The sequence below is a fragment of the Melanotaenia boesemani genome, chromosome 4 (assembly GCF_017639745.1).
Source record: "Melanotaenia boesemani isolate fMelBoe1 chromosome 4, fMelBoe1.pri, whole genome shotgun sequence".
Taxonomy (NCBI): Eukaryota; Metazoa; Chordata; class Actinopteri; order Atheriniformes; family Melanotaeniidae; genus Melanotaenia; species Melanotaenia boesemani.
In genome coordinates this window covers 30,150,772-30,177,263 of record NC_055685.1, presented here as the reverse complement: position 1 = coordinate 30,177,263, position 26,492 = coordinate 30,150,772, and the positions used below count along the sequence as shown (strand labels likewise).

The 26,492-nt window shown below is 38.1% G+C and overlaps 1 protein-coding gene across 1 annotated transcript; it reads left to right on the top strand.

Annotated features, from left to right (window-relative positions):
* Positions 1 to 2,722: 2,722 nt before the first annotated feature.
* Positions 2,723 to 26,492, top strand: aspscr1 (ASPSCR1 tether for SLC2A4, UBX domain containing). Its single transcript, XM_041983176.1, has 17 exons — positions 2,723 to 2,821; positions 3,049 to 3,104; positions 4,467 to 4,581; positions 8,692 to 8,792; positions 11,780 to 11,837; positions 11,934 to 12,007; positions 12,161 to 12,674; positions 13,307 to 13,363; positions 13,858 to 13,997; positions 14,809 to 14,890; positions 14,992 to 15,058; positions 15,389 to 15,451; positions 18,730 to 18,782; positions 22,500 to 22,551; positions 22,675 to 22,744; positions 23,273 to 23,460; positions 26,044 to 26,492. The coding sequence occupies exons 1-17, from the start codon at positions 2,732 to 2,734 to the stop codon at positions 26,052 to 26,054; spliced, it is 1,791 nt and encodes a 596-aa protein (XP_041839110.1). The 5' UTR covers positions 2,723 to 2,731; the 3' UTR covers positions 26,055 to 26,492.

The following is a 26,492-nucleotide window of genomic DNA, read 5'->3' as shown; positions in this document are numbered from 1 at the left end:
TTGATCCTTAAGTATCTGTTCAGGTCATCTGTCAAACTGCATATGGTACATACATGATTTCATCCATATGGCAAACAGATTTACTGTGTTGTTGCCAGATTACTGACAGGATCAATCTTCTTCTCATGAGAGAGCCACTGCAAATAATTTTAAGTCACTTTGTTGTTTGTCATTATGCTTTTAAATTTAATAAAGCCCAGAAGAAAAATAATAATCTTCAGACTGTTTTTGTACATATTGTAGAGGATCTAATTTCATGCTGATGAGTGGACACATTATATACCAAAACAAAAGCTCATTTTCAACCTTCTTAACCCCAGGGACATGAAAACTATGACAAAATTATTGTTTTTATTATTATTATTTAAAAAAGTAGCTGTAGACATTTTTCATATAAAGTTTAATTCAATCCAATCCAGTGCAGTCCAACTTTATTTATAAAACACTTTAAAAACAACCAGAGAACCAAAGTGCTGTACAGAATATTAAAAGCACAAAGAATAAAATTAATCAACACAATAAAATCAAATGAATGAGACAAGTTAAAATATAAAAACAGAAGCAAAATATCAAAATCTCAAGAGTGTAAAAAAAGCCAAGGAAAACATGAGAAAAGACTTAAAATCAGGCAAAGATGAGGCCTGTCTGCTATGCAGAGGCAGATCGTTCCACAATCTGGTACCAGCAACAGCACAGGCCTGATCTCCATGTAGCTTACGCTTTGTTCTCTGCACCATCAAGAGCAGCTGATCAACTGATCTTAAAGAGAGTGAAGGTGTGTAAGGGTGAAGGAGCTAGGTGAGGTAGGGTGGTGCAAGACCATGGAGAGATTTAAAAACAAGTAAAATTATTTTAAAATGGATTCTAAAATAAACAGGCAGCCAATGGAGTGACTGTAAAACCGGAGAAATGTGTTCATGTTTACATGTTCCAGTCAAAAGACGCACAGCAGCATTTTGCACAATTTGAAGGCCAGCAATGGAAAACCCACGAACTCCCAAATACAATCCATTACAGTAGTTCAGCCGAGTGGTTATAAAGGAATGGATAACAGTCTCAAATGCTGCTTCAGAATAAGTGGCTTCACTTTGGCTAGCTGCCTTAAGTAAAAAAAAAAGCTTGACTTTACAATTGCTTTTACTTGACTGTCAAGCTTAAAATCAGAATCCATGTTAACACTAAAGTTTTAAATGATTGGCTTGTTGTACTGGGCCAATAACCTTCTGCAGGGAAGGACCCAGTTGTACCACCAAAAACCATAACCTTAGTTTTGTCTTCATTTAAATTTAAATTACAAACCATTCACACCTTTATGTCATGGAGACATGAGAGTTGTTCTTTTTTAGGGGCATATGAATCTGACTTTCATCTGTATAACAGTGAAATGAAATACTGTGTTTCCTGAGTATGGAACCACTGCAGAGCTGTGCCGCTAATGCCCACCCAATGCTCAAGATGATCTATTAAAATTTCGTTATCCACAGCATCAAAAGCTGCAGATAAATAAAAAAGTAAAAGAACAACATAGTCCTCAGAGTCAGTAGCTAATAAAAAAAATTAATTAAAAACTGCTGATTCCATACTATGTAGAGATTTAAAACCTGAATGAAACATCTCTAGAATATTGGGCTCTTTCAGAAAGGCCAGTAGTTGAGTATACATCTTTTCCAGCAATTCTGAGAAAAAAGGCAGTTTGGAAATGAACTTGTAATTTGTACACACTGAGGGATCTAGTTTAGGTTTTTTGACCGGTGGTTGAAGTAGCACATGTTTAAAATTTCCTGGGAATATACCAGAAGCCAGACTGCTATTTATGACTGTGAGAACAGATGGACCTACAGTTGGAAAGACCTCTTTAAGAAGTCGAGGAGGGATGGCATTGTTTGAAGAACCTAAGGGCTTCAAAAGACCAACAATCTCATCTAAAAAAGTACAGTTGCGGGCTCAAACAGAATTTAGAAGATTTGATGTTGCAAATCTACATGTGTAGCATTACACAAGCTTAGATGATCAAAAGACCCTTGTTTGGTCTATTATTTCATTATGGACAGTGCACTCTTAAAAAATAAGTATGCAGTGGCAGACATGTGTGTAAAAGACCTCATTTGGTTTTGGTATATACTTCCCATTTATTTGAAAATCTCTAAGGTTTTACTGCTTTGATTTGGGGACTGCTATTGTGTTTATACATTAAATTTATGGTACTGTACTGCATTAAATGACCCTGAGTTACCTGTGGGTGTAGACATAGGCTTTTATGAGTCGTTATGGTCAGTTTTTATAGCAGGAATAGCGGGGGGTGCAACTGCTGTAATTTTCAGTGACTCAGGTTTGACTGAAAAAAATCCCACCAGTTCATATCACAAATCCAGTAATCACACAGGACATAGAGTCCTGGAACTGGATATTACATTTATTATTTTGTTTATTTTCAGCATATCAAAATGTCCTTAATGTAAACGGGATGATAATGCAGTGCACGTGAACGATGTCAACCTAATATTTATTTATTTATTTATTTATTTATCAAATGTCTGAATGCAGTTGTGCTTTTGCACTATGTACATTTACAGCAAATGTGGAAGTCACTGTATTTACCTTTTATTTCTGTGAACTAAAGCATTTAAAAATCACAAATGTTTTTTGGCTGAATTGACCCTTTAAATTTAGTTTCTGCCGGGAACAGTCAATAAAGTTTATTCAAACAAACACCGTGACGTCACTAAACACAATGGCAGCCAGTGGCTCAGCAGTAACGGTTCTAACTCCAAATGGACGAAGGCAAACCATTAAAGTGTCTCCAAACACACCGTTATTGCAGGTAAAGTGTGTTTCTTGAACTGTTAATGTTTTCTTACATTAGCGGTTTGTTTCATTTTATGTCTTTGTCAATACAATGGCCCCAGCTGTCTTCTGCATTAGCATGTCTAGCTAACACTTGTTAGCCAGTGACAGATCATTTTCTGTCTTCATTTTCTGTCAAAGTAACTTGATATGTATGTGGCGTCGTTTCAGATGTTAAATTATGATTTTATTTACCATCCTCAGGTGCTTGAAGACGCCTGCAAAAAACATGGATTTAATCCAGACGACCACGGTCTGAAGTAAGTTTTAATTGGTTAATATAGCCTTTTAGGCTATTTTGGTTTTTAGCTTTCATTTACTTCAGGTCACACAGCATAAAATGACAAGTTAATGTGAGAACATTCTTAGTACAGACAATGAAAACAATAACGTTTAGGCCAAAATGACTGCTGATACATACGATATAATCCGTCCGTCCTAATTCCCCCATAAAAGTTATGTACCATCGGAGTTGATGTCAGCTCAAGAAAAAGAAAATATTTTGTTTTATCTATTTGTGCAATCATAACTTTTCTAGAGCACTTAATAAATATATGTTTATAGATATTATACACAAGTGAAATAAAACAAGAATGAAAGGGGATAGACTATGCACATTTTCAGCAGGGTTACAGTCTCCAGATTCTGAGGAAACCTTTGTCTGCACCCCAGTCATAGTTCTGAGGAGAATAAATAAATAAATAAACAGTAATATAATTTGATTGAAAATAATTAACATTGATTTGAAACTTTCTTATATCTATATAAGTGTGGGCAGCACAAATATTTACACAAATAAAGATTACATCAAGTTTTTCAGTTTGGTAAATCTTGATATCATTATCTGCTTTTTGTTAGCTGAGGAGCCAGAGCTTTCTAACAGCTGATGCTTCATTCACCTTGTCAGTATGCTTCATTCACCTCACATTAAAAATCACATTTGAATTATTTTTGATCAGAATCTAACTTTTTAATCCAATATGGGCTACTTAGATACAGTAATGTTGCATTAAAGGGGTGCTGCATTATTAAGTCTTCCTTTAATTAAAATTATTTTTTATTTGTCAAAGACAAAAACATTAATGTCAGAGGACAAAAGACACATTATACCACATTTAGCCACCGGCTAAATTTTTATTCATGCATTTTGACATTGTCATTGGTTGTTTGCAGGTTTCAAAATGAAAATGTGCCAAAAGCAAAATGCAAGTATATTGTGTTTGGCAGATAAACAGGGGTCACTGGTCAAGTGGTCGGAGTATATTTTAAAAGTACAGGACTGTGTTTTTTGTGTGTTCGGGCTGAGATTAATGTGGTCATACCTGTCTAAAATATATGTACTTAAATTAACTTAATCAAGGGAAAGTGACTGCTATTTAATGTGTCTGTTGATATTTCTAGTATATGAAGAATATAAGATGGATGACCTTTTTTCTTCTTTATTAATATTATTAAGTGTTCACAATTAAATTATGAATCTAATGCTGTCTATTCATATTTGTTTTATGTTTTTAGGGCATATATCTTTCATAATTTAAGAACAGAATAACTGTAAAGGAGGCATATTTTGTTAAACTAAATGGTTCTGAGGTACCGCTTTTTTGTCATTATCTTACTGACAGGTTTCAGAGGACTGTTCTCGACTTGACGTTGCCATGGAGGTTTGCAAACCTTCCCAACAATGCTAAACTGGAAATGGTGGCGAGTACAAGGAAACAAGGTGTAGCTGACAGCCAGGTTGGTTAAGAAAAGTTCAAATATTTATTTGAGTGACAGATGAATACAGACAGGAATATCAAATTGTGATTTTGACAGAATAGCAAACAGAGAAACGGTGATGCTTTTGAGCTGCCAGCGGTAATTATCTGCTGGTCAGAATTTCTCATAGCATTAGATAGGTAGCCTGATTTCAAGTAGAATAGAATAGTGGTTAAATTTAGAAAATTATGATATGTTTGTCTTTAGCAGGGTCACACACAACTGCAACAAGACAAAATCAATGTCTTTGGCAGCTTTGCACCACAGGAGGTTTCTTTTCTTCCTGAGGTCAACATAAGCCCACTGTGCAATCTTTTGAAAGATATTCTATACAGCAAATGTATTAAATGATGAATTTACTTTATACCTTTCATGGTCAAGAAATGGAAATTATTAGCTACCATGTTGCTGTAAATTCATAATCTAATCCTCGTGTATGAATGCACTTTGAGGAGGTTACATTTCAAACTACAGGTCGTACAAAACTACAAATTGTATTCTGTTATTCACACGATTTTTATTTATTTATTTTTTTTTACTTTACATCAATAAGTGATTTCCAGATAGAATAAAATCAAATGTTATTTATGAAGCACTTTTCATGGCTTCATACAACATGCTTTAGATAATAAAAACAATATATGCATAATTTAATAAAATAAGCTTTACACAATAAAGTAAAACAAAGAAATTTCAAAATATTCTAGTTTCTCTTTCATGCAGTCAAACATGCACGCACACACACACAATCTTAATCAAATGTCGGTATAGAAATACTAAAAAAATAAGCATCTGGCTTGTTGCTGCTGTGAGAAAACAACATTTTGGGGATCCAACCTTACCCAGAGCCCACCCACCCATGACCACAACAAGCTCCATCACAGGAACCGCCCCAATCACGTTTGGCCAGGGTCCCCACCTCAGCCATAGGGCTGCAGTGCAGGACGTCCATCCATCCAGACAGGGGAAACGCTGCAACAGCAACCCTGAAGACCGAGTAGGCAGAACCTTCAGTGTGGTGGATCCCCATGATAAAAACACTGGAGTTTAAAAGGTAAAAGAAAGATCAAATAAACCTAAAAACAATAACAGACAAAAAAAATAAGTTTAAAAGATACATAAAAGTTATGTACTGAAATAAGACAAAATTAAATGAGACTAAAACACAAACAAATTGATAAAATAACTACATAAATAAAAAATAAATTAAAAAATTAAAGCACAAATAAATAATTACAATAAAGATTTACTTGTAAGCTAAGCGAAAAAGAAAGGTCTTGAGCCTCTTTTTAAAAACATCAACAGTCTCTGCAGCCCTGAGGTTCTCTGACAGGCTGTTCCACAGACAAGACCATAGTGGTGGAATGAGGCCTCGCTGTAGGTTTTCGTCCTTACTTTAGGAACAACTAAAAGGCCAGTACCAGAGAACTTCAGGGTCCACGAGGGCTCATAATTTAAAAGCAGGTCAGATAAATAAAAATACCATTAAGACACTTAGAAATGACTAAAACCTTAAAATCAATCCTGAAACGCACAGGGAGCCAATGCAGCGATTTAAAAACTGGTGTAATTTGTTCCCGTCCTTTGGTAATCACTCAAACAAATTCAAAGTATTGTAACAGGATCTTCTAATACCAGTGAAAGCAGGCGTTAAGCTACATTTGGGTGTCATTCTGATAAAATTAATAGGAAATTTCACAGTAATGTTGTTTTTCATGCAGGTGTTGCCTGCTGCTTTGGCTTTCATATGAGGGATCTGTACCATTTAAATCATTTTTTTTTTTTTTTCAGACATGTTAACCAAAGCATACATTTTATTTCAGTCGCTTTTAAACCATGGTGTATATTACAAAAAAAAAAAAAAATCTATTGAAGGCATAACTAATAAGGAAAAGGTATCCCTAAAAGTAAAGCTTTTTATTCTACAATTTGGGAATCAATCAACCAATTTCTCAACACATCAGTATATAAACAGGACATGTGCAGAGAAACTGAGCCATGTAGCAAGATGTTGCATAACACAACAAACATTGTTGTAAAACTATCAAAAACTACAAGAAAGGGTGGCATATAACTCACATTTTTTCTTTTCGTTTGTATGTAAAGGCTGTTACATACTAAACAAGAAGTGAGAACGTTTTTTTTTTTGTTCTTGAGGCTGCAAGAACAAAATGACGTCATTTTGTTCTTGAGGCCGCAAGAAGAAAATGACGTCATTTTGCTCTCGGAGATGTGAATGGGGACAATTCGTGACGTATCAGCTGAGCAGAACTTTTTTTTTCTCATGGGGCTCTGAGAATGGTCGGACATTTTAGGTGGGCGTGGTTAATGCGGAAAAGAATGAAGCGACAAGTTGTAGCTTCCGCATTTCCCCTGATGCAAGGCTGAACAGATAGTTTTAATGAACAGCTGATTGAGGTGGTGAGAAAGGACGTAAATGTATGCAACACGTGGGATTTAAAGACATGGACACCGCCGCATGCACAACCCCGCCCTGCCACGAACGTGGAGTATGAAATAACGAGACCAATACAAACAGTTTTCTTTTTATTGTTCTTGCTGCCTCGAGAACAAGAACAAACTTCTCGCGTAGTATGTAACAAGCTTAACTCTGTCCAGGGACCAGGAGGGTACTTTTAAATTTTGAATGACAGAAAAGAGAAGGTCCTGCCACCTCCTGCAGTTTTGTAGCCAATGTAAAAGTAATTTATAGAAAATGTGTTATTATGAAAATGCAGTTAACTTCTCAGTTAAACAAAAACTACAAATACAGTTTGCATGCAGTCAGTTAGGGTTCTTTGAACGAAATCTGGAATTACAACCTCAAATCTTTAAAAAAGCAAGGTCAGAATTGACCAAGAAAATGAAAATTTCTGCTTGAGTATGTATTATTTCATGTGAAGTTGTATCGCGGTCTTAGTTATTTGTCCGACCCGTATTAATGTGTCTTTATTTAGTGTTTTGTCATTTTCATATTTTGGTCACCTGAGTCTCTCTCTCTCTGTGTGTGAGTGTGTGTGTGTGTGCATTTTTATATTCACTACTGGAAATTTGTGAATTCCCAGTCTGTGTTCATTCTCTGAATTGTATCCAAAAAACCACTTTGTTGTAGCTGAGCTGTACTTTCCTATGACATCATGGCATCATAATCTAAGCAGTAAAATCACGGTTGGGTTTGATCTGCCGTTTTATTCATTTGATGGATGGTTGACTGTTGATCCCGCACAGATTTTATACACTCACACATACACTTGCCCTTGAGACACACTTACACACCTCAGCCTGACTGGTGTGTGAGTGTTTCGTTTTGCGCCGTTGACAGCCAAGGCCCCTCTTTTCATCTCTCCCGGTGTGCTGACATGTAGCAGGTTTTCTGTGCTGGACAACACCATTGTTGAGTAAACATAAACAAGTCATAATATGACTCATAGAACAGAACAACAGACTCACACTGCTGCCTGGTGTTCCTCATTTTCAGACTGAGGTAGGCCCACATGTGCGGTTTAATCAAGATTGATTATCAAAGAGTTTATTTGTCTGAAAAATGGCATGAGACTAAAGAGCCAAAACTTTCTAATGGCCACCTGGGGAGGTACCGGTACTTCACATGGTGAGTTTCCTTTTTGGCATTCAAGGAAACGTTTGTTGAGAAATTAAGACAACATGAAATGCTTGAGGTCAAGATGTATATAATGTTATTTTTTACCTTCTGTAGTGATCTGAAAGTAAAACTGGTAATTGTTAAAAAAAAATAAATCAGTGGGATACTTCAAAGTGTTTAATATGTCTGTTTCAGTGTTAATGCTGGCTCTTTAGTGTTCGTTTTCTCTTTGAACTTTATGGTTTAAATCCATCTGGTTTTCCTTATTGCATGTTTCTTTAGCTTTCATAGTAAATAGACAAACTGACCCCCTTCAATTAATCTCTCAACCTCTGATAATACACACATGCACACACTGTAGATTAAACACCCAGAACACTTTGTTGTAGCTGTGGGAGTGACATTCATAATTTGTGACAGTGAGTTTTTGCTAGATCATGTTCGTTTGTTTGTTTGGAGAGTCTGTATGATTTTTGTGGTTTCATTAGGTGCGGATTGCGCTTCAGATGGAGGATGGCTCTCGGCTCCAAGACTCCTTCTCATGTGGACAGAGTTTGTGGGAACTGATCGCACATTTTCCCCAGATCAGGTTTGTGTTGAGTTTGAACACTCATGAAGAATTTGTATGTGTGTGCAACAATTATATTAGTTAGTACTGATATTAAATTAATTATTTACTGCATGGGCAGTTATCTTTCAGCTGGCAACGTGTTATTTAACCCCAACTGATGCTATAAGTAGCTTCACATTTCTTAAACAACGTGGAAAGACACATCCTGTGGTCATGGAATAGATGTTAGTCTGTTTCAGAAGGGTCAAATCATTGGCATGCACCAAGCAGAAAAAACATCTAAGGAGATCGCAGAAACTAATTAAAAACTGAAAGGATATTGGGGAGCCATTGTCTTCCAGGAACAAATGTGGTCGGAAAAAAAAAAAAAAAAAACGATTAATGAAAATAAATAGAAGAAAAACAACAGTAGAACTCAGGTCTATGTTTAACAGTGAACATTTCCACACGCACACGAAGGAAACTTAAGAGATTGGGACTGAACAGCTGTGTAGCCATAAGAAAACCTCTTATAGTGAGGATAACTGGAGAAAAAGGCTTCAATTTGCTAGGAAGCAAAAAGACTGGACCCTGGAGCAATGGAAGAAGGTCATGTGTTCTGATGAGTCCAGATTTACCCTGGTCCAGGGTGATGGAAACAACAGAGTAAGAAGAGAGGGAGATGTAGTGATGCACAGCCATCATGTCTAGCACCTACTGTACAAGCCTGTGGGGGCAGTGTTATCATCTTGGGTTGCAGCAGTTGGTCAGGTCTAGGTTCAGTAATATTATGTATCCAAAAAATGAGGTCAGCTGACTACCTGTATATACTGAATGACCAGGTTATTCCATCTTCCCTGATAGCACGGGCATATTCCAAGATGACTGTGCCAGTATTCATCAGGTTCAAATTGTGAAAGGTGGTTCAGGGAGCACAAGATGTCATTTTTACACATGGATTGGCCACCACAGAGTCCAGACCTGAACCCCATTGAGAATCTTTTGGATGTGCTGGAGAATGCTTTGTGCAGCGGTCAGACTCTCCCATCATCAATACATTTAAAGTGAGAATCTCAGATGACAAATAGGGATATCCTGATGTCTTTTGGAGTTTCATCTGCTGTTAGGTTTTATTTGAACAGCTGCTGGCTGAAGCTGCGAACTGGGAGTCGGTCAACTTCTTAACAAGATATTCTCTGCTCTCAGTAAAGGCCACACATTTGTGTCTTGGCTTAATGTTCCATCATGGATCCTCTCCAGCGGTGCTGGCATTGATTTTAAAAGCTAAAATCACACCAGCTGTCAAGTTCTTCATGATTATCCCAAGATTTTTAGAAAACAAAACTTGTCTTCTCAAGTTGGATGTTATTTAATTTGTTTAAAGAAAACAGATGTTTGTTTTTTTTCGTTGTCTTTTTTTTTTTGGGGGGGGGGGGGGGGGGGGGGGTGTTTACAGGATAGAAGAACCAGACAAGAAAAGAAAAAGAGGAGAAAAAAAAGCTTTTTTTATATTGATATAACAAAATAATCAACCTATGATTTAACCATTATGGCATAGTAATTCAATATTTGCATGTAGTTCATGGCTTTTGGAATTTATTTATTTGGTGCAACATGAGTTTAAGTTAAACAATAATTTAAAAAACTTTAAAAGTCACATTTGTTGGTTTTATGATTAGTGTTGAAATTAAACTGAGCTAACTGTTTAAGTCATCAAGAGTTGAATGAAAGTCTGTAGAACAATGATCCAGAAAGATGTGGGAAAGAGTTGCAGTCTCAGGAAGTTTTTTTTAATCCTCATTTTCAGTTGTTTCTCACAACAAATGTTTAATATTTTTCAGAAAGGGAAAGGAAATGTGAGGATCATGTATGTTTCCAGTATAGACAGTTCTAATTTTCACAGCCACCATAAGCCATGATGAAGATTCCAGTCTTGAAAATATTTTGCGTACCTGGAAGCAAAAGGAACAGGGCAGGCTATGCACGCTGCTTCAGCATATATCTGATTTATTTATTAATAGCTCTGATTGGATGTGTTTTATTGAAATGCTTCTTATTATAGTAGTTTATTTGACTTCTTAATTTTTTGTCAATTGACTGGTTTAACTGATAACAGTGTAGTTGTTTACCGTGTAAAAGAACACAGTTTAAGAGTTCGCACCAATCTAACCTAGTCTGTCACTTTGTGCTTTCTGGGAAGAAAATGAATAAAAATACTCGTTTTGACATTTGATTTCATATTAATTAAAATGAAAAAACTATGCTGGTTCCTGTCTTTCAGATTAATAAATACAGATTATATTATTTAGTTTCTGTTGATGTTGGTAAGTGAATTATAAAAAAAGTTGTTTTGTAACTGTAAAACTTTCACTGAATTTTAGCTGAAATTAAAATGCTAAATATTTGTAATAAATCCTGGTATTTGAGGCGGTTATTGTCATACCAGAAGTGATGTAAAATGAATGTTTTTACAGATTTTCCATATATTGAAAGTGGTCATTGTGTAAAAGTGAAATCAGGCCAAAATATCTTCTCCTCTGTTGAAGCCTAAGCTTCACCACTAACCATTCACACACAAGCAGCTGTTCCTCAGTAGTTCCAGCTGTGCGGTCCCAGGTGCTCTTGCAATCAACCAGCCTTCATCTCATCTCTATTAAATGACATCACTGTGTGTCCTGGTCCTTTTCCAGGGAAGTTATGCTTCCATGAAACTAGCGTTAGCCCCACACTGATGTAAAACGCTCAGAGAATGCTGAGAAGCGGAGGGAAAGGCTTTGATTTTCAGAATTGAGAGGAACAACAGTAAAACATTTATGGTTCAATTAGTTTCTACCCAGTACTGTGCCCACATGGTTTACACCTGCAGACACTGTGCCACTACATTGCATGAGATTTTACAGTAAGAACTTCACAGAGCCCACTCTGCTCAACAAGTGACAGCCACTTGTGTGTTTTTTTTGGTCAACTTTAAAGCAACTGAAATAATTTTAATCCCCGTTTTCCTTCTTGATGCCACTACATCGCAGTGGGCCAGAGCTGTCTGAATCAGGAGCCACTCCTGTGTGTGTTTACATGCGAGACGAGGTATGCAGTGTTACTTTAACTCCCCCTTTCTCAAGAGATGAAAGTAAATTTTATGGCAACACAGCTGTTTGTCCTTGTGTGTGTCTGTGTGTGTAGGTTTGTGGTGAAGAAGCACTAAAGAAAACCACTCTGAAGTCTCTCGGTCTTACAGGAGGAAGTGCTATTGTCAGGTAACCTGCTTGAGATTTTTAAATGTTTGTGTGATTTTTACAGTTTAAATGACTATTTTATTCACAGAATCAAATTTAAACCTATTTTTATTATAATAACTCTAACAATAACATTACTCATAATTAATGAAATTACTCAAACTTCTGCTTAAGGTTTCTACTTAAAAAGGACAAAACCTCAGGGGAGGAAAATGAAGCTGCTGCTATGCCAATTATACCTGTTGCCAAGGAAATCATGCCTGGTCCATCGTTTCCAGAGATGTCAACAACAACAGTGCCAGTTAAGAGTCTAAGTCCCCATCAGCCAATGGAAACCCTGTCTGGATCAACCGCTGCCACTACAACCGCCATTCCTGCTCAACAGGAAGATGTTCCAGACACTCAGGATGCAGTTCGGCCTAAAGGCCCTCCCACAGGAAGTCAAACGCCAGTCGAGGATGAACAGGAAGCAGGGCCATCAAAACTACAGAGTCACCCTTCTTCTTCTGCTTCCACACCTCCATTCATTCCCTTTTCTGGTGGTGGTCAGCGGCTCGGAGGTGAAGGGGGAGGAACAGGAGGACGGTCACTTTCTTCATCATCATCCTCATCTTTGTCAGGTCTGAGTATCACAGTGGATTCCCCCAAAGCCAAAAAAGCCAAACCAAGCCTCAGTTCTAGCACTAAGGTAGGGCTCAGCACAAAAAAAAACAACCCAAAAACAAATAAAATCAGCCATAAAATCTTAGCTTGATCTTTATTATTCCCCTTTTGGTTCAAGTATAGCTCTGGGCAGAAGCTCATTTTAATGATTGTTGTATCTTTGATGTACCTCACCGTTCTGTTATGGAATGCCACAATAATATCTATCTAATAACAGTATAAAACACAAGAGCTTTAACACTATTTAACTACATAAATGAAAGGAAGAGAATATATATAATGACACACACATACATATATGTGTATATATACGAGTCAGTGTGTTTGGCATGGCTTGGAAGAATTGTTTTGCTTACAAGTGTAAAGATCTGGTAATTTCCTTACATTTAATTACTATCTTAGGTTGGATAGTGATCTGTGGGATATTAATTGTGTTAACATCAAGAGATTCTTTCTTTTATCATAAAATAATGATACTGACTTTATTAATGCCATTTAAGAATTTAGCCTCTGCTTTTTACCCCTCTGTTCTGTCATGTTGCAGCGTCCAGGGAGCAGTTTCTTTAGTTTCTGTTTATTTTAGTTTATGTTTTGCTTGAAATGTAAAGTTGACTCTTTGCCTAATTAATTATTTGTATATCTTTATTTTTCTGTCAGCATAAAGCCACTGCCAAGTCGCAAGATCAGGATTTGGAACATGAGGAGTATTTGGAGGTAAACTCATTTATTTTTGGTCATACTGGTGCAGGCTCTCTATTTAATTAATTACATCCACCAAGGTGGTGGTATGCTTTCAGCGTTGTTGGTTGGTTGATTGGTTTATTTGTTTGTGTCTGTCTGCCTGTTAGCAACATAACTGAAAAAGTTATGGATGGATTTTAAATCAGTTTTCAGGAAATCTCAGATATGGATTAAGGAACAAGTGATTAGATTTTGGGGGCAATCCAGATCACTGCCTGGATCCAGGAATTTTTTAAAGGATTCCTTACTATAGAGAGATAGGGGGAATTTTGCCATTAGAGCTCAAAATAATGCCCACAATAATTGGCAAAAAATTACAATGGCTTGGCAGAGGTGTGCGCTCTCTGACTGCTTCTAGTTAATCCTGTTATCGTCTCGTGTGGTGGTACAATCATGATTTTACAGCTACTATTAGGGAAAACTGTGCAGATGCACATTAGTTCATTCCACTTTCCTTCTGTGTGCAGCCAGTTGAGAGGGAGCCTCTCATCTACCACCTGGATTCAATGCCCCATCACTCTGAGAACCATGAGGATCTGCCTGATGAGTTCTTTGAAGTGACAGTGGATGATGTGCGGAAGCGCTTCGCCCAGTTGAAAAGTGAGAGGTGGGTAGGAGAACTGAATTGACCTTGTTGAATACCTTGGGGTTATAGGACTATGTGTCAAATATTTAATTAGAATACCTTGTTTCAACAGAAACATGTCTGGATCAGACCTGTGGTCCTGCACTGAAACTGATAATTAGTCAGTTTGGCATGTGGTCCTGTGGTGTTTTGTCAATGTATAACCCTTAATTGTTGAATACCATAGCAATGATGAGAGGCCATAGACAATAAGAACGCTAAGCATCACTGCATCTGTTAGAAGTTTTTTTTTCTATTTATCATGAGTTTAAAGTTTTTATTTATTTATGAGTCCGTCTTCAAAACAGATGCCTTATGTTTATTTTGCGCTCTCTGGATGTGGTCACAGCAGACCACAGCTGTTGAGACTTTGTGTGTGTTTGCAAACATGTTCTCTTTTATAAGACACAGCTCCCACAACAAAGGCTTCCAAATATGGCAAACTGGGAGCAATTAGTGATTCTGTTTTGTGTAGACCTTCCAGTCATCGACCAAACACCATCAGGTTGAAACCTCATTGCGCACAACCTTTAATCTCAGTCTACATTAATTTAGCAGGCTGTCTCATTGCAACACGGCTTCTATGCCAATAACTGAAATTACCAAGGGTGGAATTAAGGCGACCGCAGCAATTTGTCTCCTCCTCTGACATGCACAGCACGCATACATGGCCACACATGAGGGAGGGTAGAAGAAAAGACCCTGCTCACCTTTTTCCCTTTTATTTTACGGCTTATTTTTATCATAACTTCGTTTTTGTTTTGTTTGTTTTTTTTGTGCCTCGCTTCTGTAGGAAGTTATTAGAAGAGGCTCCACTTATGACTAAATCTCTGAGAGAAGCCCAGATGAAGGAGAAGATGGAGAGATATCCCAAAGTAAGTACAAGTTACAAACAAACAATCATGTTCCTGTCATTAAAATAATTAATTGCTTTAAATAAAACATGCACAACCAAGTGTCACTCTTCTTCTTCCAGGTTGTCTTGAGGGTCCAGTTTCCAGACAGACATGTTCTACAGGGCTTCTTCAGGCCCCTTGAAACAGGTGTGTGTGTGTGTTTGTGTGTGTGCATAGTGTGGAGAGTGTTCATTTAACCTTGCTAGCCACAGGTATGACTGCAATGTGAAATCTACTTGTGGCTCCCTCACCACATTTATGACTGTAGCCACACCAGAGTGATAGAGACAGAAAGAATGAGACTGGTCTGTAATTCCAGGGATTAGATGCACCTCAGCCCAACAGCAGCCAGCCGAAAAACAAACTGGAGGGAAATTCCTCCTGAAACATGAATTACAGTCCACAGTGACAGATAGAGGTGCAGTTTTTTTATGTTTCAGATAAAAATGATGATGATTTTCTTTGTTTTGTGTCCAGTTGGTGCTGTGAGACACTTTGTGAGGAGTCACTTAGAGGATTCTCAGCTAAGTTTCTATCTGTGTAAGTATCATTAAACCTCCCAAGAATCCATCATTTCTGTCTGTCATAATTTCACTGAACTCACTGAACTCAATTTATTTAAGTGGTCAAATCTGGAAAACAAACATAAACAAGCCAGAGGTTTTTAGGAGGATAAATTGTCCAAGCTACATGCCATGCAATGCAAATTTCCTTTGCTTCAATTCTATTGTAATCTTAATTTTTCTTTTGATCGTGACTAATTATAAAATAAAAGAAAACGTACAAAAAAAAGGATAATCAGAAATATGGAAACTAGCTAAAGTTTCAATCAGTTTGGAATTACTTGAAAATTAAGATTTTGAAATGATTTAATATACACTACTAACAAACAGTTGGCAACATTCAGCTTTTAGTATGATATCAGAATGTACCTAAAATGCACTATAACCTTTATTGGTGCACTTAATTTGACCTTCTCTAAACTTTTGAATACACATGCACAATTTTTTAATGTTTAAATATTTATTGCATGATTAACTAGATGATTAACCAAAAAGACAAAAAACAAAAGAAGTGTCTGAACCATGAATCAACCACTCTGGTTAAATGACAAATTCTGTTTAAACAGTGCTCTTAATCATACTGTCCACATTTTGACATCATCAGACCAAGACAAGACCAAACACATTTTTTATGTTGAGGTAAACCCATCAATAAATAGTTTAAGATGAAAGATGCTACTTAAATGCTCTACATTCATAATATAATACCAGTGTTAACAAGTGCACATATTTTAAATCCCTTTGTGAATTTAAAGCTACATATTAAGTTATAAAGGTCTATTTAGCTTGTTTTGCTTAAAGCAGTAGTTTGTAACAAACAATGGGCAGGGAAAACAGCCCTCTATGGCCATAAATGGCCATTTCAGGGTTCTGATGTTGTCCACGTGAAGCACAGGCGACTGCTCCTGCTACAGATACAAACTCATCCTCTTAATATGCAATTCAAACTATTTGATTTTCCACAGTGTGAGGGACTGAGCTGGTAAACATGAGGACATGGGTGATTTCAGAAAAAATGTGGGGTTTATTTACCCTAAAGATTCACAAAGTTATACAAAAACTACAGAAGCAAACAAAGAAAAAACAAAGTACTTAAAAAAGCAGTAACTTCAAACAAAACTGACTTAAAACAAAAGAAACCAAAATGAAATTGCCAAGAAGAAGCAATGGGATCTTGAGTACGGGCTGATCAGACCAGTTAAACTCAAGACAGGAAACGAATACTAACTAGAAGCACTCTGAGCACAGGCTGCTATCAAGCCAATGTAATCTTTTGTTTTTTGCCAATGAGTGTCAGCATTGTTTTTTAATTAGAAGCTCTAATGGCAAAATTATCTCTATCTCCCCATAGTAAAGAATCCTTTAAAATTTTCACCCCAGATCACCTCCAAAATCTAATCGCTTGTTCTTTATTCAGTTTTAACACCACAGAATGTATGACCTCCGCCTTGGTGGAGTTAAATGTCTAAAATCAACTACTGATTAACCCCCCGATGGGGCTCGAGCAATAGATTAGAGCAAAGGTTAACAGCAAATCTGAAGAATTTAACAAAGCTGAACTTACCTAAGATAACTAAGCGTGCGCTAACAAATAGAACTAATATATCTTTACTATACTAAATAAACACGTAAACAAAAATGGTGTTTTGTGTAAAACAAAAAGAAGTGGAAATGTTGGTGTACTGGATAAGCGACTCTCCAGCTGTGTGGCTGTAGGCGCGGCCTTCACACAGCAACATGTTACCTAAAGGAGATGTGCTTTTTTTTCCCCACAAGCTGACACAATTTCCTGCGGTCTTATTGAAATGTCTGTGACGTGCTTTGGTCAAAATAACACACAGACCATACAACTACTCCTTGTTCTTTCATTACTTTATCTCTCTATTCATGCAGGTCATTTTAGGAGTGTAGAGTTAGGAGTGTAGTTTGTATTTCCTTTTTTTTTTTTTTTTTTAGGTTTATGGTGCTAACCCTTTGAGCATATTATTACAAAAGAGAGATTTTACAGTAAACTTTACCAGATATTTACATTGATGTCACCTGCAGTTGGACAACAGACAGCTTTTAGGCTACTGAACCTTCTTATAGATGCAATCTCTTGTGATTCATGAGTTGAACTCTCCTAAGGTGCTAAAACACACACTGCTGGGTGGTTAATAACACCACTGAGATGTCATGATGCAGGTCTTACTTCACATATCGGCTTCATAAACTCTTCTTCGTTCCATTTCTCTGAGTTTTAAGGTTTTAGTGGCTAACAATAAGAAAGGTTGCTTATTTGGCCTGTATTTCATCAGTGTCTGTTTCTGTAACGGCTGTTACCGAAGCTGTTCTGATATTTTCCTAAAAAATTTTAATTTCCAATTGATAAAGACTAAAAATATGAAAAGTAGAAACCATATTTCATTGTTAGTGTATAAAACAATAATTAAAGTACCGATAAAGCATTTTTGGATCATTTATTTCTTCAGTTAGGTGAGTTACATAATTAATTATTTGATGTAACTAGCAAGGCAGAAAATGAGAGGAAAACGTTTGAACCTCCTACTTTTGAGGTACAACAAATGCAGCATTGTTTGAAGTTAAAATTAGACAAAGATACAGATGGAGGAGGGTGAGTAACCTTGTGAACTTTATCCTGCTAATCTTAATCTTAATTGTAGTGACTTCAGAAAACCAAATATGTGATCTCAAGCACAGAAAAGGGGATTATTCCATAATATACCACCTCTTCTGTCACACAGGATTCACTTTACAACATCAGTTTAGTCTAGAATCACGGTTTCCTTCTGATCCTATACGGCCAGAACTTGTTGCACCAATCCCTCGCCCCGGGGCTGTGTGTCCTCAGTGGCAGTAATCTGATGAGCTTTGTGTCATGATGCTTCTCCACAGAGCTGTATCCACTCACCCAAGTTACACACTGAGAGAACGGGCATTGGGAGGAGTGAGAGGAAATGAAGAGATGCCATTTGCCCTGTTACTAGTCTGTGAACCACCATCAAGTTTTTGAAGATGATTTTTAGATTAAGTTATTTTAATGGTTTAAAATTCTTAGAAATGATGTTTCAGTCTTTCTTGTATGTGGTAACAGATGACAGCTGGAAATGTGTGAAAGCAACTTTTATTTATATGAAAATAGTGTAAACAATCATTATGTTTTTGAGTGAACTTTTTTTTAAAATGATTGCATAATGTTTGTTGTAATGATTGCATTCCCAGGTTTTATTTTCTGCTTTTCTTTAAAACTTTTAGTCATCACCCCTCCGAGAACTGTTCTGGATGACTCTTCAGCCACGCTCATCCAGGTAAGACTCATCACACTGACCGTGAACCGCTTCTTCATTTGAAATTTATTCATAAAATCCTTGATTTGTCTCAAACAATCCACCTTAGGATCAATCTTAAACAACAGCTTTACACACACACACACACACACACACACCCACACACACACACACACACACACACACACACCCACACTGAGTGCAAAATGTATCGGCTTGTCCGTGTCTCCTCTTCAAAGCCCCACCGCATTCCTGTCCCAATTTCCACTCCCCCTTTTTCTCGATTTTACTCACACTTTAAACACCCCCCCTCTCCAGCTCTCTCCCTCTCTCTCTCTCTCCACTGTCCTTGACCCCAGCTGGGCTTGATTTTTCCCAGACTGGCACATGGGGTTAATACAGGCCTCGCTTTGATCTTGACACACACATACACACACACACGGAGCAGTGGGCAGCCTTGATGCTTTGAGTTTGGAGCAATTCGAACGATGAAGCAGTCAAGAGTGAACACATACTATTGAGATAAAGCCATTTGATTGGTCTCTCCATATAGTCAGATTATTTTGCTATGTTGGCCTCTCATGTTTTTATATTTGACACTTTCACTCAACCTGAAGAAGTGGAGGAGCGCAGGGAGGGTGAGAAAGTAGTTTGAAGTTTTATCATGTTGTGATGATGATGAAGATTCGGCCCTCAGAGGGACTGGTACATAAGATAACAATTCTCTAAAGCACTCTTTGAAATGTGTCAGCGTTGGTGTGTGCACCCCTGCGGTGATGTACTGATGTTGACGTTTCTCTTTGTTTTTCATCTTCTTTTCACCTTTTGAAATCTCCCTGCCTGATTTTTCTATACTCGTCCCTTTGCTGTACCCCATCTCCAAACTTTCCTCTTCCTCCCTCCAACTCCAGCACCCAGACGGTCCCTCTCTCCAACCCTCTCTTGTGCCTCACCACCTCCCCTCACCCCCATGTCTCTATCCATTAGCGACTTAAAAGCGTTAAAGTGCACAAAAACAAAATCTTTAATCCCCCTGGTGTCATTTCGCAACACACACACACACACTCTAGCTTTTTCCCTGTCCATACATCCATCTTTAACACACATAAGGAATCTTTAATCTTTTTTTCTGTCCTTCTTTATTTGTCATGTCACATAGACATGAGTGCACACACATATGACTTTTTCTCACACATGCAGACACACACACAGACGCACACTTTAATCACTTTGTGTCATGTCAGGAAAGGAATGTTTCCCAACCCAGAAGTCCTTTGATACCAGGCATCCCCTCCCTCGTTCGCCTGCCCCTCTGTCTTCCATCAGGATCTGTTCAGCTTCTTTCTTTTTCTCTTTTTCTCACCATTCTTTGCTGCTTGTTTTTTTACACACACCCCCTCTGTTTTCTCACACACACACACAGACACACTCTCAGGTCCTGTCCTGTTGGCCTGTCTTATGCAGAGTGCTGCTGCCAGAGGGAGCAGGATAGCAGGAATGCCCGTTGTTCCACCGCAACACATTGTTTCCTGCTCACAGGGCTGTGATGATAGCAATTAGGCTGCTGTGTCCCAATTTAGCAACCAGCTATACAAAAGACAGAAAGGACAGTGTGTAAGATGGTTGTAGTAGAGAGTAAACTCTCCTTACCACAGCTACAGGCTGCTTTCTTACACTGCTGATAGGGATGTCATGATAATAGATTTTCTTACAATTATTGTCAGAGAAATATTCCCGATATTATAATTGTCAAGATTATAACAGCTGATTCATTTCACAACAAGTATTTAAAATCACATAAACACTCATTATATATCTATATGTGTATATACATATGAATGTGAGTTCTGATTCTTCTACAAACTGTCACACACTAACAACAAAAAAGGCATCACAACTCACGCCGAATCAGTCATGTTTGAACTTTGAAACTATCCACTAAAAAAAGGTTTGAGAGTTTTTTTGTTTTTTGTTTTGCTGATTTGTTTTTTAGCATCTGTATAATGTAAAAGTGTTACCATTAGATAGTCATGGCTTTTGATACTGTGATTAGTTGTAAAAGTGCTGATTAGCCTGGACTGAACATAAATTCTCCCTCCCCTATTGTAACTGTGCTATGCTTGTTAAAAGAAAAAAAAAAGATTTTTTACAGCACATATAGGTAGTGTCATTGTAATATTTATTATCAAGTTGATTGTTTGCTACACAACTACTGAAAGTAGTGACTTAGCAAAGCAGGCCAATAAATAGATAGAAAGAAAGAAAAGGAAGAAAGCGTGTAGTCCCCGAGCAATTTACATAGTGACAGTACATAAGGATTTTGAGTTGCTGTGGCTCAGGAGGCCAAGCAGCTGCCTTTCATTCGGAAGTCCGGTGATTTGATCCCCAGCTTTCCCACTCCACATGTCAGTGTCTCTGGGCAAGATGATGAACCCTACATTGCCTCAAAGTGTTCGCCAGTGTGAGTGTGTGTTGGCAGAGGAAAAGCACTACATAGGCTGAACTTGTAGGGGGAAAAAACACATGTATAGACAAAAAAGGTGCTGTAAGAATTAGGTGAATGTGACGTGTGGTGTAAAAGCACTTTGGGTCAACAAAACCAGAAACAGCACTTTGTAAATTCAGCCTGTTTACTGATTCAGTCTCAGTTAAGTTGGTAGAGTCAAGTTAACAGTAGTGTCACAAACTGGTTAGAAAATTTCATCAAACGGGCTAATTTCCAAACAAGATTTTGTAACATGTTTTAAATGTGAAATATGTTTTAAAGAATGATCATAACTGTTTTTTTTTTAATAATTTAGCAGCGAAGATATCAGACTACAGATAAATGCAGAGTACAACCTAAATAATAATTTTTTTATTATTTACAACTTAGAAAAATAAAAAATTCAATAGAAATGAGCTTTTCCAATATGTCAGTTAAAGCTTCGCTTAATGGACCAGTAGTGATGATGCATAAGCCACTTTTGAGGTCACGTTCCTACTGGAAAACTGGGACGTTATTGGAGCAGAGCCATAATTTTGCCTGCTTCACCTGAACTTTTCCTGGATTGAAAAAATACACTATAGCGCTGCTGGAAGATATTCAATACTCAATTGTAAAATAGTTTCTTGCTTTTTTGTTTTTTTTACTGGCCTTTAGCTTTCAGTGTTATCAGCCTTAAGCTATCTACAAAAAAGTTCTCTAATTGGAAGAAGAAAGCCAAAGTTCTATCAGATTGTTCACCAAGACGTCTGTCTCCGTCTCTTCATTAGTTTTTTGAACATTTGCTGAAACTTTCTCCCTGGTAGTTTGTCTGTGGTAGATTTTTTTCTTTAACTAGTTTTGTTTCTGTCCCATTAGAGTGATAGACGTGTGTCCCGCCTGCCTGCCTGCATTTCTACCTCAAAATTGTATGGTTGATGATATCTGCCTGTCTCTATTCCAACATAACCATTAAGATCTCTGTAGAGGAATGTGGCGCTTCAGGGGTGAAAGTGTTCTCACTAACCATTTGATTGGTGCTCATTTTGTGGTCTACTTCAAAGAACCATGGTTTCTGGTGCAGATCTCCGAGCAATGAATCATCCTCAGAAACAAGCTTGATTTCGGCTTACATGTGGCCACAGCACTCGGTTTGCGTGTAGCAGGAGGCAGAAGTTTTGTTTGGATATTTCCTTGTTTACAGAAATTGACATGTGTGCCAAACATTTTTGAAGCTTCTGTTGACTCCCTCCTTTCCCTCCGTCTGTCTGCAGGCCGACTTGTTTCCTGGTGCACTGGTGTACTTTGGCTCCGACGTCAGGACAGGTTTTTGTCTTTTTGGTTCCCTTCTTGTGCTAATTTGAATTAGATACTGATGTATTACTGACGAATGTCATATAACAAAACAATAGTTTACATTGTGTGTGTTTGCGTGTTTTTCCTCCACAGATTCTTACATAAAGAGAGAACTGCTTGAAGCCTCCGTCACAGCCTTCCAAGCAAATGAGTCCCTGGCAAGGTATGTGTCCTTGTGTGCTTGTGTTTTAATGTGCACCTGGTCATGTACGTCTGGGTGTGTATATATGCACTTGTATCCCGCGGCAACCAGCTTATTTTCCTGTCACAAAGCTGTCATCATTGGAATCCCTTTGAGGTTCTGCCTAAACAGCAGGTGCCCCCATTCGCCCTCATTTCCTCCACACCCGCATACACATTCTCTCTCTCTCTCTCTCTCTCTCTCTCTCTCTCTCTCTCTCTCTCTCTCTCTCTCTCTCTCTCTCTCTCTCTTTCTTACACACACACACACACACACACACACAATTTTCCAACCCTTCTAAACATAGCCCAAAAGTGACCCTCAGTTGTTGTCCTATTGCACCTCTAAAAGGTTATCTCTTTGGCTCAGCTTTTCTAAAACAGAAATAATCCAGCTTTACCGAAGCAACCAAACTCCTCCACAAAACAACACTCCTCTAAATCATTTGTCCATGCAATATGTTTGAATTAGTATCTTTTTGTCCTTTCTCATCCCTCCTTCTTATCTCAGCTGCATGCTCAGGTCCTCAGAACCATCCTCCAGCTCTGTGAGCATCGAGGAACCACCGCCTTCCTCTGAACCTACAGCGGACACCAGTGGGTCTACACAGGAACATCAAGACCCACCTGCACAGACCCAGGCTGCTAAACCCACCAGATCTGACCCGGACAAGGTGCCCAAGTGGCTCAAGCTTCCAGGTCAGGACAGGAAAGAAAGCACACGCACACAGATGTCGTTGGCACTGCTTGTCACCCTGTAGTTCAGTTAAAGTAGCACTCACCAGTTAAAATCACTTAGAGAACAAGCTGAAGCTCATTCATTAGACTGTTTGGGTGCTGTCATCCTGCATTTTTACCACCACATGGAGCCACTTGGAGGAAATCTAATTTTACTTAACCATTATTAACAATGTTGTATTTAAAGATAACTTGTCACATCATAAAATTTGTCTAATTTAGAAGCAGAGAAGAGTGAGTTGTTAGTTTTTTATTATTTGCTGGTTACATTATATTTCGCTCAGACTGACAGCTTTTAACCCTGAATGGACTTCACCATCAATGTTGTTGAGTTGCTCAGCTTGTAGATGCTTCTTCAGATTTGCATTTAACTTTATTGTTATTCTCCTCTTCAGCCACAAATTTTAAGTAATTACACTACTTTCATGATGTACAGGATCGACCCTCTGCCATCTGTTTGAGACACAACCATGATAATAGCTCTTAGTACTTACCAGCTTCCATCAAAGGAGCAGAGGAGAAACCATTCAAACGCATGTCCCCTGCTGAGAAGCACAAGGACCAGGAAAATACTGCAAAATTGCTAATTTTTACAAAAACTTATTTAAAAGAAGGACAGTTTATTTAAATTACAAAACTGTTGCAGATCCTGCAGTGCTTCACCAGATGCTATGTGAATATTTATTATCTCCGGTGTCACAAAGAAGCTTGGAGAGAAAATACTTAAGGTTGGATCTGAGTGAGATAAAGCTGCTCATTTAATTGTAACTGTTGGTTAAGTCTCAAACTCACCCTGTCCATGTCCACAGTGGCACGAACCCCAAAAGTTGCCAGTCCTGATAAAAACACTTCATAAATGCAGTTCACCACAACAGTATGACTAGAAGGTGAAAGTGTGACCAGGTGGCCTTCATGTTTACTCACCTTTTAAAAATACTTCATTGTGACATTAGGCAGTATTTCTTGATTGCTCCTCATTTCTGCTACAAAACTGCTTTTCTATGTTATATCTTTATTTCTGTCCTGGTGCTATGGCCTCTTTGACACATGCACCAGAGTCTTGAAAGGTTCTGGAGATGTTACAGGTGTTGTGTTAGTGTGTTAGTATGCAATAATCCAGAAAATTTGTTCTGGACTTTCTGCAGAGATTTTCCACCCTAGTAAAATCTCCACATCATCATTGGGTGAGACAGTGTGTAAATATGTTAGCAGGACCATTTGTTGTCATTCTGCACTTCTTTTGTGTAGATGTATGTGTGTGTGGAGAAAACACACCCTAATGTCTGCATCACAACCTTGCTTGCTTCCTGATTCCCCACACCTTCCTCCTATAGATGATCTCTCCACCAGAAAACTTCTCACTGTGACATGCTTGTATGAACAGCAACAGCATTTCGAGACTGGACCAGGCCAGCTGAGCTGAGCCAAACAAGCCAAACACTTCAGTCATGTGCATAACCATATGTCTGGAGCTTATTGTCAATAAACTGGCAACAGTGCTTATAAACAGTTCATTTCTGCCATTGTCACTGCTTATCACACACGTGGCAGCCGTGTTGTCCTGATGAGGTTCCTCTGACTTTTCCTATCGGGAACTCCATTCAGATGAAGCAAAGGAAAGTCATCCGACATTTGTGTTATGAAAGCAGCTTACACGGACTTCCTGTTCACAGTTTTGACATTTTACAGATGGATTTAATATTAACTCTGTCCAAATATTTAGTCTTTATAAGGGTTTTATTCACATCTTTTACACCTGCTCAAACGAACTGCTAAGCATATCAGAGATGGTCTTCACATATAACGGACAGATTGGGTGTGAAAACACATGCACACACGCACACAGTTAATACCAAAACAAAAACAAGTAATTCGCCCTTCCACCCCCGAGATATTACTTTCTTTTTTGTTTTTCTATATATAAAGAACACAAGGCTTTGAGCCGCACGATTCCTGTCACGCTTAACACACACGCAAACCTCAAACCACAGTTAAAACACTCGGCTTTTAGAGAACAGAATTCCACATGACTCAAGATGTGGATCCATGCTAGGATGAAGCAATTAGTTGAGAATGATCACCCCCTTCAGTCCAGAAGACCACTACAGAAACGTAAGCGTTCAGGGAGAGTTCCTGCTGCTGGGGCCACATCACACAGCACAAGCCCCTGCGGTCCGTCCAGGCCCAGTCCCCCTCTGTTGTTGTGTTGTGGTGTTTCTGCTGGTCACCATATTGATGTTTTTGTTCAGGGTATTTACTCCCTTCTCTCTCAATCTTCTCTCGATCTTGTTTGTGTTTTTGTTTGCGTTTTATTTGTGGTTGATCTTCGTGTGTGTCCATGAACATCTCTGAAGAGAGTCGTGGCTGTTTTCTCTTTCATGAGGAAAGTTAAAAGGAAAAGACAGCGGGGAGGGGGCTGAATAAGGATTATAGATTCCATGTGTGGCTCAAAGCAGAGAAACACACACAGTAGACTTCCTCACAGTCTGACATTTTCTGCCCATTCCTGAAAGTACTGAAAGTATTTTTGCTTCCTACACACAGGTAAGAAATAAGACTTCTGCTGCGTGCTGACGGGAAGACTCAGTGATGCACTTAGACCTTCACAACGCTACAAAGGCTTAACTTCGCAACCACAGTGGACTTAATCCATCATGGGGGAGACGCTTTATTTGGCTAAGATTGTGATGTTTCATTCCAGAGAGTGCTGTGAAAGCTGAAGAAATGATGAACTGCAAAGTAAATAAAGATTGTTGTATTAAAAAGTCTTGAGTACTGTTTTAGTCTTTTATATGAGTTTAAATTTAGATACCATTTAGTAGAAATGTATCAAGGCAAAGGAAGGTTTAGAGATGGTCCAATTTTTTTGTTCTGTACACTTAAAAGATTGTGCATTCATTATTCACTAATTTACACACTGTGGCTTTTTATAGCATTAAAGGGTATTATATTTATAACTCCTGTTAATGATGAGAACTGCTCTCCTCCAAACT

Bases quoted from the DNA above. Each gene is read 5' to 3' on its own strand.
- aspscr1 (XM_041983176.1), top strand. From the start codon at position 2,732: ATGGCAGCCAGTGGCTCAGCAGTAACGGTTCTAACTCCAAATGGACGA. The intron at 13,998-14,808 runs GTGGGTAGGAGA...TCGCTTCTGTAG, and splicing joins GCCCAGTTGAAAAGTGAGAG to GAAGTTATTAGAAGAGGCTC. The intron at 14,891-14,991 runs GTAAGTACAAGT...TTCTTCTTCCAG, and splicing joins AGATGGAGAGATATCCCAAA to GTTGTCTTGAGGGTCCAGTT.